At 33.8% G+C, this 17350-nt stretch overlaps 2 protein-coding genes across 2 annotated transcripts; one reads left to right on the plus strand and one right to left on the minus strand.

The window, feature by feature from the left end:
• Positions 1-718: 718 nt before the first annotated feature.
• Positions 719-1422, plus strand: LOC140443142 (coiled-coil domain-containing protein 86). Its single transcript, XM_072534231.1, has 2 exons — positions 719-880; positions 997-1422. Exons 1-2 carry the CDS (start codon positions 807-809, stop codon positions 1361-1363), a joined length of 441 nt encoding a protein of 146 aa, XP_072390332.1. The 5' UTR covers positions 719-806; the 3' UTR covers positions 1364-1422.
• A 3266-nt stretch (positions 1423-4688) lies between these two features.
• On the minus strand, positions 4689-17350 carry Mccc2 (methylcrotonyl-CoA carboxylase subunit 2). Its single transcript, XM_072534228.1, has 7 exons — positions 17192-17350; positions 16702-16952; positions 15697-15937; positions 11176-11313; positions 7191-7641; positions 6640-6982; positions 4689-4868 (listed from the first exon to the last, which is right to left on the minus strand). The coding sequence occupies exons 1-7, from the start codon at positions 17303-17305 to the stop codon at positions 4751-4753; spliced, it is 1656 nt and encodes a 551-aa protein (XP_072390329.1). The 5' UTR covers positions 17306-17350; the 3' UTR covers positions 4689-4750.

Raw genomic sequence — 17350 nt, forward strand, 5'->3', positions numbered from 1 at the left:
AACTTGAATCTTGAAATTTGGTAGGTACATAGAAAGAAAGTGAAAAAGAACAACTTTGTTGGATTTAGGGGAATAGAGATTCTCCTCATATTTTCTCGCTTTTTTAATTTTGGTCCATATTTATTTTTTCTTATTCTGTTCCTTGGAAAAGTTCTAGAGCCTTGAAGCTTGGTACATAGGCTCGTTTTGTTATAAGGAATTTGGACTTCTTGCCATATTCTTATGCCTTTTGGGCCTCGTACTCAGGTTCCGGCACTTCTTTTACTCAATTCTTTAAATTGAAGCAAATTAGTAGAAAAGAAAATTGAATAAAAAATAAAACTTAGACACGCAATTTTGAATATTATTTTAATCGGAATAAACCAGAATAAATTGTAATAAAAATTACATCTTTTGTTGTGTTTTGACGTTTAAACCCACAAAAAAGTTAAATATTTCTCTCAATATAAAAAAATATGCCGACACTCTCCTAAGAACATCACCTTCTGTTTATAACGTGTTATCTTTCTATCAATCTAAAAATTTATGTAAAATAAACCACAGGACAGAATACAGAATACACCACCCAACTGGGTGTGTAATTATACTATAAAAAAAATAGAAACAATTATTTTTATATTCTTGTTGCTTATTTTATTCTACGTGTATGAAATTAAGTCAAAAGGGATCTTAAAAAATAGTGACAACTGAGGATTGTGGCTACAATACCTACAATCTACAATAAAAAAGAAGCGAAAGTTAGGTTAGGTTTAGGTATGTTTGTTGATCTTGTTGATATATTTAAACGTGTTTTATATTACTAAAATATGGCTAAATCGGAACAAAAAGAAGCTACTGCTATAAATACAAATGATTTAAGTGCAAAAACGAGAAAAACCAGGTATGTACGTTTTTGTTTTTCACATAAATTGTTTCCTGAATATGAACATTAATGTAGCAAAAATCCATAACTATTATGTTCACTGTTATATGAAACATATCTTCCTATGATTTTAGAAGTGGGTCCAAACCGGAAGCCGTTCCAAGAGGTAAACCAAAGTCAGGCAGAATTTGGAAATCCGAAAGAAAAAAATTCTCGTCAGTGATAAAAACTAAAGGAATTAAAAGTTCATTTGAAAGGAAAGAAGCTCTACGACAGAAATTGAAGCAAGTGAAAGAATTAACGAATTCCTTGAAAGCAGCAAAACAAGAAGAAAAGGAAAAGAAAAAAGAACGGAGAAGGGCAAACTTAAAGAAGCAGGAAGAGAATAGGTTAAAATCGGAAGTGGTACAAGTGATCACAAATACTAAGAAACTGAAGAAAACGAAGAAGAAACACCTAAGGAACATTGAGAAAAGAGATACTACTGTTGTGTCTAAATAAGTTGTATAGAAGAATGTATATTTTTGTTTACTTAATTATTAAAACTAATTAGATAATCAGTGTGTTGTTTGGTCAAAATTGTTCAACTGCTTTTCTTTCCTTCTTTGACTCTATGTAGGGATTAAGATGTAACATTAATATACTGTTCCTGAAATTACTGCTCATCGAAATACTAAGAATTCTTCTATATTGACCCATAATCATTTGCCTTCTGATAATCTAAGGAGTAAGTCTAAGCAATTATGATCTTTCTTCACTTAGTGTTTTGATGTACATACAATCTACTATAAAACTAGTTATTATTTGTAGTTTTATCAGTTTTAATATACTTATCTCATACCTACTTCATTTTAATTCCAGTTTGAGCCACACATTGGATTCATACATGATTATGTAAATTGTCTTTCTATATTTACATTCTTCTCTTTCAGTCTGAACACATGGTATGCATTTCTTTAAGAAATATTTTGTTATATTAGTAATATTTGTAGGTTGAATTAAGTAGCAAGTTTTGCAATAATATCAAATGTTTGTTACATACAGCTTTACTAGGTGAGTTGTACAAAATGGACTTACTGAATTAAATATAGAAAAGTTTGAAACATTTTTCAAATATTGCAGTTTTATGTAGAACCAATTATGTTAGCAAAAGCAGGGAATGCCTACATGATTGTGCACATTTAGCAGACAAAACTGAATATTATCTTTCTTTTCATACTATATAAAATGTAGCTAAATATATAAATAGGATGAAGATAGATTATTAGCAGCTATAATAGTTTTTTTTTCTCCTAGAAGACTATTAATTGATCATTTCCTTATTGTCAAGGTTTATGCACCTTATTACTTTTTACAACTTGTCAAGTAGATTCATAGTCTGTTGTATGTGTGTACCTTATATTTGGATAGATATATTTATTTAAATTTGATTCATTATATCTAACTAATTTACATCTCTTTTCCATTTTTGATGATGCTTTTAACTGTTTTTCTGATATATTGATTCATCTTCTTTGTTATTCTTAATATGCAAAGTGCCTGTTGCTTTGAAATCTAAATATCGAAATAATCACACCAGCATTTTTCAAATCACCCTGTCCAGCTTTCCATGCCAGACAGCAATGTGAAGAATACACAGCAAATAGCATTGTATTAATATGAATTTAAGGTTTAATATAATAACTCTATTAATGAGAATTTTCTTTAGTATATAGACGGTGGCTCTGGCTTTTTCAATGTATATTCTTATTTTTTTGTTCATATCCCAGTTATCGTCAACGTTGGCGCCCAAATGGGTGATATATCATAAGATTTTCTTTTTAGTATTCTAATTTGAGCAATTCTATCAATATGTTTATTCCATTCTATTTTTTTCTTTTGTTTCTATGTATCAACTGGATTTATTTTGTACTCCCTTTTTCACTTCTTTCTTTATTATATAAAGTTGTGTTTGGTATTCTTCTTAATATTTTTATATCATTTGTTTGTACTGTTTGTTGTGCTCTACTTGTGTCAGGCTTTATTTCTGCAATGTACATAATGACGTGGTGTATACATATACTTCATCAAATGACTGCATTATATCAGAGAAAAAACTGATAATGGATTTTGATTTACTGTTAAAGGTTATGCAGTTTAAAATATTAAACTGGAAGATTAATTCTGGTTCCAATTAAATTAGAAAAAACATATTTATTCACGAACTAGGATAGCTAGAGCAATTTTGATAATGGATTCATTATCTACTAATCAAAAATGCATGTAAATGATGGTAAACTTTAATTGTCGTCTTTTCTAGATTTTACCTCTTATATAGGTAGTTCTTCATTACACACTGGACACTGGTTCTTAATATTTTGGTGGTTAACCATTAAGAAAGTATCTTCGGATCTTTCTCTCTCTTCTCTTTATTTAGTCTGTCAATTGGTTTTATTATGTCTCTATTTGCCATTGTATTTAATTTAGACCAAAGTAACTTATTGCTATTTTCCTACATAAAAAATAATGATTAGATTAGATTAAGAGAGGTGGCCTTTCGGCCTATTCCACTGCGACCTTTTCAGATATATTGTGGTCCTCTAGTCCTAGATAACATTCTCTAAGTCTAGTAGCTTCGAGACTGTACCTTTCATGTAGCTATTTGCCAGTGGATGTTCTTCTCCTAATGCAAAGAACCGCACATTTGCCAGACTGTCACACTGACATAAAATGTGCTCTGCTGTTTCTTCTTCGAGGTTACAGAATCTGCACAGGTCATCATCTGATAATCCCATCAGTTTCAAGTGCCTATTCAGCTTACAGTGCCCTGTTTGAAGACATACTATAGCTTTGACTGTTTTCCTGTCTTTGCTTATTAGGTCTGCCGTAAATATAGCTTTGGAAAATGTTCTGTAAAGAACTGTTTCGCCTGTCTTTGTCCTGGTGAATTCCTCCACCATTCCAGAGATTTGTGAGCTACTCTCTTCCTTGTAGCCGTTCTTGTTACTGACTTTGCAACGCCGCAGAAGGGTCCGCTCCAATGAATGGCGCATTGATGAGCCTTGTTTGGCCATTTCATCTGCTTTTTCATTGCCCTTATGACCCTCGTGCCCCGGTACCCAGGCTACCGTAACCTTGCTACGGTCTCCTAGTTTATTTAGGGCACACACGCAATCCCATACTAGCTTAGAATTGACCTTTACAGAATTGAGTGCCTTAAGCGCTGCCTGACTATCTGTGAAGATGGCAACTGAACAGAACATTCTTTCTTGATTTGTCCCTACTATGCTGGCTCCCACACCCTCCGATGTTTTTGAGCCATCCGTGTACCAGGTAGCAGCAGCTTGTATGGAACACCTTTATTCTAGTCTCCCCTGCCTGGTATCTTAATTGTGAACTTATTGTTAAACCTATATCTCTTAGCTGTTGCATCGATAGGTTTCCCCATCACAATATCGGCTTTTAGCTCCTCGATTAGCTTTCTATTGTCAGTACCATGCATCTGGCTTATATGTCGCTGACTATGGATTAATCTGTGCATCACTGATCTGGCTTCATGGCAGGCATGCTAGCCTTTGTGTATTACCTAGCAGCCTTATTGATCCCACTTGCTGCGTCTTTGTCCACCACGTCACCGAGCCATAGGTTATCATGGGTATAATAACCCTTGTGTATAACCATAGAGTCATTTTGGGGTTAAGTCCCCAATTCTTCTACATCTGCCCAGGGACATAGTAGCTTTCTGTGTGGTTTTCAGAATGTGAGTATTCCATGTAAGCCTATGATCAAAATATACCCCAAGGTATTTTGTTTCTTTGGCAAAAAAATAATGATAATCACTACCAGATAACATATAACCATTTTTATAAAACATTTTAATACAAATATCGAAAACTATTAACAAATTTATCACATTCTAAATACTCCAAACGTAGTATCTCCTATTGCTTTGTTCAAAGTTGCCGCCAAACTCAGTCCCAGTACTTTTCTGGTATCTTTTGGGTCTATAATACCATCATCCCATATCCTAAAAAATTGATTTTATGAACATTGGCTTTTATCAGTACCTATTACAATAAGTTTATATAAAAGAAATAGATGTTTGGTTAAGTAATAGGACATATCTCAAGAGTAGATGAATAGTCCACCTCTATGGATGGATGTATTTTTATTCCCAATAAATTGCAGTTTTAAAAGGTAGAATAAAATGGAGTAAAAATAAAAAAGGCCATCGAGTACAATAAACCAGCATATCTATGTTTTATAGACCTAATAAAGGCTTTCGATCGCATCCAAGTCGAAGATGTCTTACCTACATCTACTGTATAAAAGAAACATACCAATCAATATTATACAAACCATCGAAAACATCTACTTCCATAATCGAATACAGGCAAAGATAAATGGAAAACTAATACAGTGTATACCAGTACAAAGCAGAGTCAGACAGGGTGACTCGTTAAGCCCACTTCTCTTTAATATAATAATGGGTAAAATAATACAAGTAGTACGTAAAGGTCATGGTTACAGAACGGGGAACAAAGAAATCCAAATATTATTTTATGCAAACGACCCGCATTAATCGCCGAGACAGAAGACGAGCTCCAAAGATTAACACAAATCTTCAATACAACAGAAAAGAAATACAATATGATAATATCAGCAGAAAAAACCAAATGTATGACAACATCTAAATACCCACTTTGATGTAAAATCGAAATTGATGGAAAATAATAAAGCAGGAAGCAAGGTTTAGATGTTGAAGAAGAAGTACGACAACAAAGTTTAAAAGCAAGTAAAGCGGCGGGATCTCTTAATGACACAATCTGGAAGAACAAACACCTAAGACAAGACACAAAAACACGAATCCATAAAGCAGTAACTAGACCTATATTAACATACACGTCGGAGACAAGACCTGGCACATCTGAAACGAGACGGCTACTAGAAACAACAGAGATGAAAATACTTCGACGAATATCAGGGAAAAGTCTATTGGATAGGGAGAGAAGAGCAACAGAAGAGCATGCAATATAGAAGACATAAATGGATGGGTGAAAAAAACGAAAACAGGAGTGGAACGAACAAATTAGTAGAATGGCAGAGGATAAGATAGTACGAATAGCACGAGATAAGTAACCAAATGGACGAAGAAGTATTGGCAGACCAAGAAGAAAAAGTGTGCGATAATTTAAACAATTTAGGAGGCTAATATTGAAGAAGAAACAGGCTTTAAAGCCTACATAAAAGAAGGAAGAAAAAGAAGAAGAGAAAAATTCTAAAGAACACAATTGGTATTTGAAGGAATAGAAAAACTCATCGTCGAAAGTAAAACTAATGGCAAACAACAGCGAGGAAGATCTTCCACACACTGGGTAAATCAATTCATAGAAATAATTGGTTGTGGTGTATAGTATAGGAAGCTTCTCTACAAAACAATGTGGCAGTCCAAAAGAGAGAAGAATGTAGAACCACGATCCGAGATCGAAACATGATGACACTGCAGACGAGAGTGAACAGACACAAGAAGAGATGAAAGTTTTAGAGAAGCCAGCGTTTTCTAAATAGGAACAGTGAATTAAAAATAGGATTCTAAATGATCTCAGAAAAGTTTTTGAGATGATGATAATAGTAATGAATGGCGTATATCTTTAATGTTTTGCTGGCAAATAACGTATAAATTATAAAACTGTAAAGAATTTTGAAGAAGATTAGGGTAGAATCTGTTGGAAATTATTTGAAATTTCAACACACATTTGTTTGTTTTGTGTGAAAAAATAAACTGTTTATAGTCTTACCTTGCAGTACTAAAGTAGGGGGACGACTCATGGTCAAACTTCTCTCTAATAGGTTTCTCAAACTCCATCTTTTTCTCTTCAGTCCATCCTTTCCCCTGACTAGCAACTTGTGACAAGACCCCAGCAGCTTGAGGTCCTCCCATCACAGCTATTTTGGAATTGGGCCACATATAGAGGAATCTAGGAGAGTATGCTCTTCCGCACATTCCATAGTTACCAGCTCCATATGAACCACCCACAATGAGTGTGAGTTTCGGAACTTGCGCACAAGCCACAGCTGTGACGAGTTTGGCTCCGTTTTTGGCTATTCCGCCCATTTCTGCTTGACGACCAACCATAAATCCTAAGATATAATTGAACAGTAATAAAAATTAAGATTTTCGTAAAATGAAGAAAGTGCAACTTCAAATGAAAACTTCAATAGATGAAGAAAGCAAAAAATGGAACAAAACAAAAAACTAATGTTGTTAGGTTATTATTTAAAAAAAAACTGGTATAAATCGAAGTAAATATGGATTAACTTAAACAAAGAAAAAATTATTTAAAAATACCTGTAATATTTTGTAAAAAGATAATGGGAGTTTTTCTTTGTGAACAGAGTTGTACAAAATGCGCTCCTTTCATAGCACTTTCAGAAAATAACACTCCATTATTCCCTACGATCCCCACAGTCTTCCCATACAACTTCGCAAACCCGCACACCAAAGTGTCACCATACTTTTTCTTAAATTCCGTAAATTTTGACCCGTCAAATACTCTTGATATAATTTCACGAACATCAAAAGGTTTCTTTACATCAGTATCTACAATTCCGTATAAGTCTTCTGGATTATATAGTGGTTCTTCGAAAGGTTCGTCAAATAAAACGGGTGATTTTTGACCTAAATTTTTCACCAGATCGCGGGCGATATCTAGGGCGTGTTCATCGTTAAGCGCGTAGTGATCGGTGACTCCAGATGTTGTGCAGTGAAGATCTGCTCCTCCTAAATCTTCAGCTGAAACCTACAATTTCAAAACAAAGGATTTTAAAAATATTTTTGTCAAAAACTCAACTATAACACAGCACAACATCCATTTTGGTATCGAAGAAGTAAGAACTAAATGTAAATATATATTCTTTTGCTAAGGTAAACCGACCTAATTACGGCCCAGTTAAGGAATATTTTGACTTTAGACGTAAATATTAAGGAAACGAAATAATAGAGAAAACGGATTTAAAGTATATTTGATAGCTTGACGTTTTCTTTATCAAAATAACTAATAAAAAATGTGTTTTTTATTCGCCAAAAAAAAATTATTTTCACTAAAATGCAAAAAACTTTAATTCTGGCCTATGTTAAAAAATAAGTGGTAATTCCGGCCTAATGGTAATCTAATTTCGGCCTGCGTATCAAAAAATGTAAATATTTATAATATTTTCAAAGTAGGCATAAAAAATGACTGACTGAGGCATAAAGAGTGACTGACATCGAGACATCGAGAAGATAGCCAGACTAAAATGGAGATGGGCAGGACACATAGCCAGAATGACAGATTGGCGATGGACAAAGAGGTTATTGGAATGGACGCCAAGGGAAGACAAGAGAAGCGTCGGTCGACCACCTACAAGATGGACTGACGATTTAAGAAGACTCAATAAAAACTGGATGAGAGCGGCGCAAGATAGACGGGGTTGGAAACATGAGGAAGAGGCCTATGTTCAGCAGTGGACTCTTGAGGGTGGATGATGATGAGGCATAAAAAATACATAGAAAAACTAAATAAAATAAAAAGATGTACATACGTAATAGATTTTGACCTAAAAAAAACACTTTCATAAGTTACTTAGCATTAGTCTTTTTTTCCACTTATTGCTTAAAAGAAAAGAGCTATGAAAGACCTACAAATTATTTATCTGAGGTACAGGAAAAAGACCCCTATTATTAATGTACTGAGGCGGTGCAATTAAACAAAGAATTTCCTCTGGATCATTCCAAATAATATAATCTGCCTCTGGCTATCTCCAATGATATCCTATGTTTTCCACAGCTTTGATTTTGAATTTACCTTCTATTATTTCTCCTACTACTCCTGGAAAATGCTTCTCCTCGTAAACTACAATCAAGTAGTCGCCCACCTCTAAATCCATAGAATTGTTAACTTTCGGCTTTCTAGTTCTTTCACCGGTTTTTCTGCCAGAACCAACATTTTTGTTTAAATTTCATTTTCTGTTTTATTTGCTCCATCTACCCCTCCTCATTGTTTTTCTTCATTCTCAATATTTAGGTTTAATTTGACAGCTTTCAAAAATTTTAATCTTTTCTGTTTTCTTGCCATCAGATTCTGCATTTTTCTTTGTTTTGTTTTTCTTGTTTTTTCCTTACTTCCTTTTTATTTTTTTCAGCTCCTGCTCTTCTCTGGTACTCCACGAAATCATCAGCAATCGTTATTACAGGTGTTAATTTTTTTGTATCCTTTTTTTTTTGATGTTTGAGATTTTTTTCTGGGGAAATAAAATGCATTCTTAAATGGCGTTGGAAATTTTGAAGAAGTGACAAAATAGGATTCAGTAGAATTTATGGGAGACTGATTTTCAAAATACTTTCAGAAATCATGAACTATTTTGCGCCATGTAGCTTTGACAGATAAGACTATAGGAACATCAAGCGGCTGCATGGTATGTATGAAATTTGGAACAAGTGCTACCAAAACAATTCTATTTTCACGACAAAACTGGCTCAATGCCAGAGATATATAACTAACATATTCATCAAAAAATAACACGACAGGTCGCTTAATGTTTTTTCGTTTCTGTCCATCCACTTTCATTGTCCGATACCCCAACCTATTGGCATAGTTAGAACTAAATGTTTTGGTTGCCTTGTATAAGGAAACAAAACCATTGGTGATGTGATATCTCCACTACCGGATATTGTTGCTAATACGGTCAGACATTCTTTTTCTTCGTTAGCAGTTCTGTTATATACAGTTTTAAACCATCTTGTAACTAACACTTGCTTGTCCTGTGGAGACATGAAAAAGGCTGTCTCGTCACAGTTGAATATTCGGCTTGGATCTTCCAACACATCTGTTATGCCATTTTGACTGAAATAGTTATATACTTTCTTGAACCAATTTCTTATCCTTTCCTCTGTAACGAAGGAACGGCTAGCTGTCAGATTTTGCGATACACGAGGTCTTACTTTCGGATGCGGTGTTAAGAAATGTTGGTACCATCTATTGCCAGAAATTCCATTCTTTAATGGATTGGCTCTCTTTAGACTTTTAATGAGCACTGCTACGGTGTTAATAAGCTGACAGCGTGTCACGGAAAAATCCGCGACAGCCCAAAAAAATCTGTTTTACGATTAGTTTTTCCTCATCACTAATTAAAATTTCCTTCGATCTTCGCTACAGGATCGTTAAATACTATGTATGGTCCATATTGTTATACGGCATGGAAACATGGACGTTAAGAGTACCTTCCATTAATAAGTTGGAGGCCTTCGAAATGTGGACGTTGCGAAGAATGTTCCGCATACCATGGACAGATAGGATGAGAAACGAGGGAGTCTTAAGAAAGGCAAATACTGAGAGAGAACTACTCAATTTGATCAAGGTATGAAAAATTGGATACCTCGGCCATATTCTGCGAGGAAAAAATACGCAATCCCTCAAATAATCATCCAGGGAAAGATTGAAGACAAGAGAGGAGTAGGTCGCAAACAAATGTCGTGGCTACGGAACATAAAGAACTGGACAGGCATAAATAACACTGGCGATCTTTTGCATGCCGCAAAAGACAGAGGTCTGGCCTTAAGATAATTCGCCAACGCATTATAGGTGCACGGCACTATAAGAAGAAGAATTAAAACTGGTTGTCTTCCAATATTTTCGTGCACATACTTTTGCATTCACATCTTTCAATGTACTTTTTGGTATATCATTCATCTTGGATGCTTTATAGGCAGACATGCCACTTTTCATGTCATTTAGGGCCGGATTCAGTAGGTATTGTGAATATTTTTTTTGCATTGGCTTAAGCTTTTTAGTTCTGACCTGAAAAAAAAATCAAATGTGAATAATTGAGTCTTTTTTTGTAGATACCTTGTCAAGCTAAATTTGAGTTAGGCCGAAATTAGAGCACATGCGAAATATAATAAAATCTAATACCACCCAGAATAAAATAAAATTATTTTAATGATTTTTTTTTGTAATTAATAAATTGTCTATTTGAATCTATAAATATTATCTTAATAAATTAAATTAATTGACTATATATTTAACTTAAATAAAGCCTGGGTAAATAAAGTCGATCGTGAGGATTCGACAGATATAGGAAATTTGAGTTTAACTATCATGGCGATTTTCATTATTCTTACCTTTTATTAAAACCCTACAATCGATTCCAAAAAACTAGAGCTACCACGAAAAAATAAAGACTTTTTAAAATCGGTTAGTAAAATTTTTTTAAATTGTTATTACTTTTCCTGTACCATTTGCTTTTCATTTTGTTGAGCTGAATAATCAATCAAATAATTCTTTGTAAATGATTACCTCTTCACCTGTTGCTGCCTTGACCAAGGGCGGACCTGCCAAAAATATAGTTCCCTGTTGTTTGACTATTATAGACTCATCTGCCATTGCTGGTACATAGGCACCTCCAGCTGTACAAGAACCCATTACAACTGCTATCTTCAAAAAATAAATTAATATATATATATTTTTCGATATCAAAGAAGCAGCAATAACAAAAAATGTATTCATTGTCGATGACAAGACATCTAGTCAAGTTAATTTTTTAAAATAACTGCAAGTTGAGTTAAATGCCAAAAACAGAGCAAAATTTAACAATAAAGTATAGACGTGCTACACCAAAAATTAATTTTATATTAAACAATAGATCTGGTTTTTACAAACAATGTCCAATTGCTTTAAAAAAACTTGTTATTTCAAACTAATTTCTTCGTCAACATTTAATACAGTTACGTAATTTTTTTTTAGTAAAAAAAAATCGAAAAATCAAAAAAGCCCCAGGGAGAGCGGCATTGTGGCAGAGAACTTAAAATATGAAGAAGAGGCTTTAATAAACCAACTTATAGTTTATTTTTATGAACGAGAGAGTAATTAGCATAATTTTAACTGGTAGCTCCGACCACTCCATGGGCGTGCTCAAGATTAATTGAAAAATTACTTTGAATAATTGTAAAAAATAAATGAATTATTTCAGTGTTATAAAGTGTTATGTGTATGTAAACAAAAGTGACCTCTTTTATCACACACTATATTAGAACTGACTGGCCTACATTAAAAAGGGTTTTAAAAAATTCACATTTTTTTTAATTTTTAAAAATTACAAAAGAGAAAAAGAGTTTTTAAAACCGTCTAAGGTATGTTAAATAGATGAATAAAAATATTAATATAAAACTTACAGCTACTTGTTACAAATCCAAATCAGATTCAGAAGATGAACTTTCAGAACCAAGATTTATAATAACTGGCTCGATCATTTTATCAGTAATATTGTTCAGCTTCCACATTTTTTCCTCTTCTTTAATAGTGTGATTTACTGCCTTTTACCAGTTTTCAGGTTTTACATTATTTACGGCCTCCAAAAACAACTGTTTAACATCATGAATTTTAAAAGTGGTATTTTTTCTTGAAACTTCACTCTTTATCTGTGCCCATACCAGTTCAATCGGGTTTAATTCACAATGATATGGTGGGGATCTAAGTACTGTCATTCCACGATTTTTGGCAATTTCATCAATTTCGTATTTTTTAAATTTTTCTTTATGAAGGGCACACAACGAATAAAGTTCCTTTCTTATAGATCTGGGATGGTACGTAATATTTTTTGAACTCAGTCAATTCTGCAAGTCTTTTTTTAACCACTTGGTTGTGGGCAGTCCTTCTATAAGTCTGGAGTGATAACTTGCATTATCCATTACTATTACACAGTTCTTAGGAAGAAGATCTATCATTTGTTCGAACCATTCTTGAAAGACATCAGCGTTCATGTCTTCATGGTAGTCACCGGTACGAGTTGATTCAAAAGTTAATAAACCACCTTCAACAAAACCGTCTGAACTGCCAATGTGTACTATTATCAGCCTGCGTCCCTTTCCTGATGGTGGGTTTAAACCAGTAGATAAGTTATTTACAAAAACGTGCCTTTGACTTGTAACAGTTTCATCCTGCCAAAATTTATTTGGTGTATGACCCTCGTTGATCCATGTTTCATAAAGATAAAATATTTTTCTTTTTTGGTTTCTCATTTCCTTTATGGTTCTTAGAAAATGTCTTCTCCATATGACAATATCGCTTCTTTCTAATAAAATAGACTTTCTGGGATTCTTTTTCCAGCGGAAGCCTATTTCTTTTAAAAGTTTCCATAACGTACTTCGACTCATTTCTGGGTAATCCTTATCATCTCGAACTGAGACAAGAACTTTATCCAATGTTGGAAATTCTTGTCTAAAGAAGAATTCATGCACTTTCCGTCGAAGTCCTTCTTTAAAATGATATTCTATTTGAAATTTTGGTTTCCCTGGAGCATTACGTGGCATTTGAAAACTACCACATTTCTCTTCTTTAATAACTCTGTAAATCGTAGATTTCCCAACACAAAGTGTACTGCTAACTAACTCAACGGTCTCATCAACACTTTCACATAAACGTTTGTCTGTAAATGATTTAAAACAATTAAATATTAATGTTTTTTCATTAACTGTTAGAGGACCAATTTTTCGGCGTTTACACGGCACTTCCAAATTTTCCATAACACTAGTATACACAATAAACTGCACCTTGCAACTGAAGTACCTACTTTTAGTGAACTGTTAAGAATTTTGAATACGCCACTTGGACCTTCCTATATACAAAATGGAAATACCCACTATCACATTTTCTGTGGAATAAGTTTAGAAGGTAATTATCTAGTCAATTACTGTCGTAGATTCCTGGAATTAAAGAATTAAATGTTTGATTGTTGAAACCCTTACTTCGTGGAATGCACTCATTTCAGATAAAATAAAACGTTTTATTTTATCTAAAGAATTAAACTTTATTTTGCAAATAGGCAAAGAATTAAACTTTATTTTGCAAATAGATAAAATAAAACGTTTTATTTTATCTAAAGAATTAAACTTTATTTTGCAAATAGGTAGGTACTTATTAAACTTTTATTGGTTATATATAACCAATAAAATAAACATCTTACATTTCTTGCAAATTCATTAGTACCTGTTAACCCCCATCACTCCGACACTGGCAACCTTATTTAGGGATTAGTAATCCTCACAACTATTGTATTCTATTCTGCTCCAACCTTTATACCTGGTGGTCATACTCAATTTAAAATTGTTTTCCTATATACTTCTGTAAACTTGTTGACAAATATCTGTTTTTCATTGAGTCACCCGTATCAACAGTTTAGGGATTTGCATACATAATTTATTGTTTTATTACTCTCTCATACATAAAAATACACTATAGTGAGCTAATACTAGAAGTGTGGGATGCCAAAGAAATACCTCAATTATGGAAGAATTACATTATAATTCCTATACGAAAAAGATGCGCAAAGAACTGAATGCGCAAACTATAGAGGAATATCCTTATTAGAGGTAATACATAAAGTTCTCGCCATACTAATTAAAAAACGATTAGAAATATATGTGGAGAAGAATCTAGGAGAATACTAGGAAGGATTTCGCAAGGGAAGATCAACAACGATCAACGGTTAGAGGGATAAATAGGTCCGGCACTATTTTATATAAGAAGCACCTATGCTTAGCATACGCTGATGATGTGGTTCTCATTGCAAGAAATGGAAAAGAACTGGAAAATATAACAAAAGGACTCATTCGGAAAAGCTCTAAAATGGGGCTGAAAGTTAATATTAATAAATCCAAGTACATGGGAATCTCGAGCAAAAAAGGTATAAACACCAGGGGATCCTTTAAATTGGAGGTGGAGGATGGATCAGTTGTAGAATTTGACAGGTGGATGAATATATGTACTTAGGTACTCTCATTGATCCGACATGTAAGGAAGAAACTGAAATCAATCTGAGACTGACCAAGAGCAACAGGTGTGCTGGAGCCATGAGCAAAATAATTAAGGCCAAAGATATATCTCATAATACAAAAATAAGAGTATACAAAACTATAATTAGGCCCACGATGCTATAGGACTATGAACAAAACCATACAGAACAGATTGGAAGCATGGAATAGAAAAATACTTCGCAGAATGTTCGGTGGAAAAGTAGTAGAGGGAGAATGGAGAAGACGAACTAATGCAGAAGTGTACCATTTGTATGTTAACCCTACAATAACAAAAGTGGTGAAAAAGCGTAGAATAGAATGGCTCGGACATCTAGAACAAATGCAAGGTAATAGACTAGTCAAGAATATTGCTTGGAAAGTACTTGAGGGCAAAAAAGAGAGGAAGACCAAGAAAGAAATGGAGAGATGTAGTGATGGAAGATGTCAGAGAGATGGGAATCAGAGATTGAAAGCTAATAGCTAAGAACAGAAAACGATATAAATTATCCATCCAGGAATGGGACTAATAGGCCTGTTAACGCTGTACGTACATACGTAAATTTTTAATCTGTTCATTTTTGTCTGCTGCTGAAGAAAATATAATTCATTTCTGTTCGTCTAGAGAACCTAATACCTGTTTTATTTTTGCATTTCTCATATCCTCAGGGTCCTAATTTCGACCAATGCTCTGTAAATCTTCGCGACAATGCTCTTAATTTCGACCGGTGCTCCACGAATTTTCACCGCCAATATCCTTATTTCGATTGGTAACCTGCCAATAGATTTCAGTCTACGCTAACCTGACTACCGAGATTGCCATTTGTGGACCTTCTCTAGAATCAAGGCTAAATAATTTCCCCATCTTTATTTCAATTTAATGATTATTTTTTGTTGACAACACATAGTTTATTGTATACAAATGGTATAGAATTGCATGCAGTAATTCTCAACATTCCCAAAACACATCATACCGTTACAAGTAGCGATGAATTTAGAGAAGAGTTTAATACAAACTGTAAAATATTACCTGTGCGATGTTTTTAGAAGACATATTAGCTTGATTAAAAAATATCCTTCCGAAGTGGTCTCTATCTGGAAAAACCTCAGACTGATGCGGCAAATTAGCACCCCCACTGTCGACTAAATACAAACAGGGTAAATTGTTTTGATCTGCGATTTCTTGGGCCCTAAGGTGTTTTTTAACACCCATGGGATAGTACGTGCCTCCTTTCACTGTAGCATCGTTAGCTACTATCATACAGTCTCGCCTGGAAAATGAAGATTAAGTTATTCAACAAATATATAAAAATACTAATGATTCATATTTAAAAAAAATATTGAAATAAGTAATATATGGATGTGATTAACATTTGATTAACTTTGTTTTTTTCTTCAAGCCTTTCTTCCTCCGTTAAGTCGTTCTTCCTTTCAGCTATAACTTATTCCAAGAAGCTAGAGCCCAAGATGGACCTTGATCTGATCGACTATCTGCCTCCAAGCAGATCGTTAGTAGTATACCGTCGTGTACTATTAACACTATGTAACCAGGTAGTTCGATTGAACTTTTTAGGCGCGCTGCTAACAAAGTCACAGTGGCCATGATGATTTCCAATCTCCGCTAGGCTAGTGGCACGAGAAGAAGAAGAACCAGATATTAAATACTAAAGAATTTCACCACAAGTTCCTGTCTGAGACTGCGCGAGGATTACTAAAGGGTTTTAGGATGCACATAACCTATTTTGATATTGATATCTGATACTGATATATATTCAGAATTTTTTTTCACTCTTTAAAGTACCTTCAGATATCTATTCAAGGCATCACTCTAGGAATACTAAGGGGCATTAGCGATTGTTCATAGAACTTTGTATTTTCATAACATTAGATTTGCTAGTAAATCCCAGACCTGCGAAACATATGACCAAAGGGGTTTCATTATTACGTTGTATATCAGCATCTAAATAGTACCATAAGAAACCGACCCTCTGTTGCATTACCATTATAATTATAAACAAATTATTAACATTCTTACCCATGAATTTTTCCTATCCCAGTCACAACTCCAGCTGAGTGAATATTTCCTTCGTACATGTTATTTGCAGCTAAAGCAGATAGTTCTAAAAAGGCAGTATTTTGGTCCAACAACAATTTTATTCGGTCTCTAACAAATAGTTTGCCCTTAGCAGTATGTTTTTGGACAGATTTTTTACCTCCCCCTTGCAATACATCGCTGGTTTTGCTTCTGAGAGTTTCAACTAGTTTGATCATACGCTCACGATTTTCCTACAATCAAGAATTTTATTTTGTAAACTCTCTTATTTAAACAATTCTATTCCAGTATAATAAGTCAAGTAGGTAATTTATTTGTTTTATTTAAGGCATCCCTGGATTAAATTTTAAAATAACGCCACTGATTCTTACCTAATGCAGTTCTCACTTACACCCATGGATTTTAGATTATTTCAAGGCTAACTGTTAGTATAAAAACTTGTTAGTTTAATCAATTTTTAAATAAAACCTACCGTGAACTGTTGAGAATGAACATCTACGTTTGTTTTCAAGACATTTGTCGACGATTTACAAACATTTTTCGTTAATATAAAGTGTTTTAAAACCAATTTTGGTTTAGAAAACATCCTTACTCGATTCAAACACAATTAAAAATGTTGGAATAACTATAG

The sequence above is a fragment of the Diabrotica undecimpunctata genome, chromosome 6 (assembly GCF_040954645.1).
Source record: "Diabrotica undecimpunctata isolate CICGRU chromosome 6, icDiaUnde3, whole genome shotgun sequence".
NCBI lineage: Eukaryota > Metazoa > Arthropoda > Insecta > Coleoptera > Chrysomelidae > Diabrotica > Diabrotica undecimpunctata.

Coding starts and splice junctions, on each gene's coding strand:
- LOC140443142 (XM_072534231.1), top strand. CDS start 807: ATGGCTAAATCGGAACAAAAAGAAGCTACTGCTATAAATACAAATGAT. Junction 881..996: donor GCAAAAACGAGAAAAACCAG/GTATGTACGTTT, acceptor CTATGATTTTAG/AAGTGGGTCCAAACCGGAAG.
- Mccc2 (XM_072534228.1), bottom strand. CDS start 17,305: ATGTTTTCTAAACCAAAATTGGTTTTAAAACACTTTATATTAACGAAA. Junction 15,938..16,701: donor GGGATAGGAAAAATTCATGG/GTAAGAATGTTA, acceptor TTCATTTTCCAG/GCGAGACTGTATGATAGTAG. Junction 7,642..11,175: donor AGGCAGCAACAGGTGAAGAG/GTAATCATTTAC, acceptor TTGAAATTGTAG/GTTTCAGCTGAAGATTTAGG.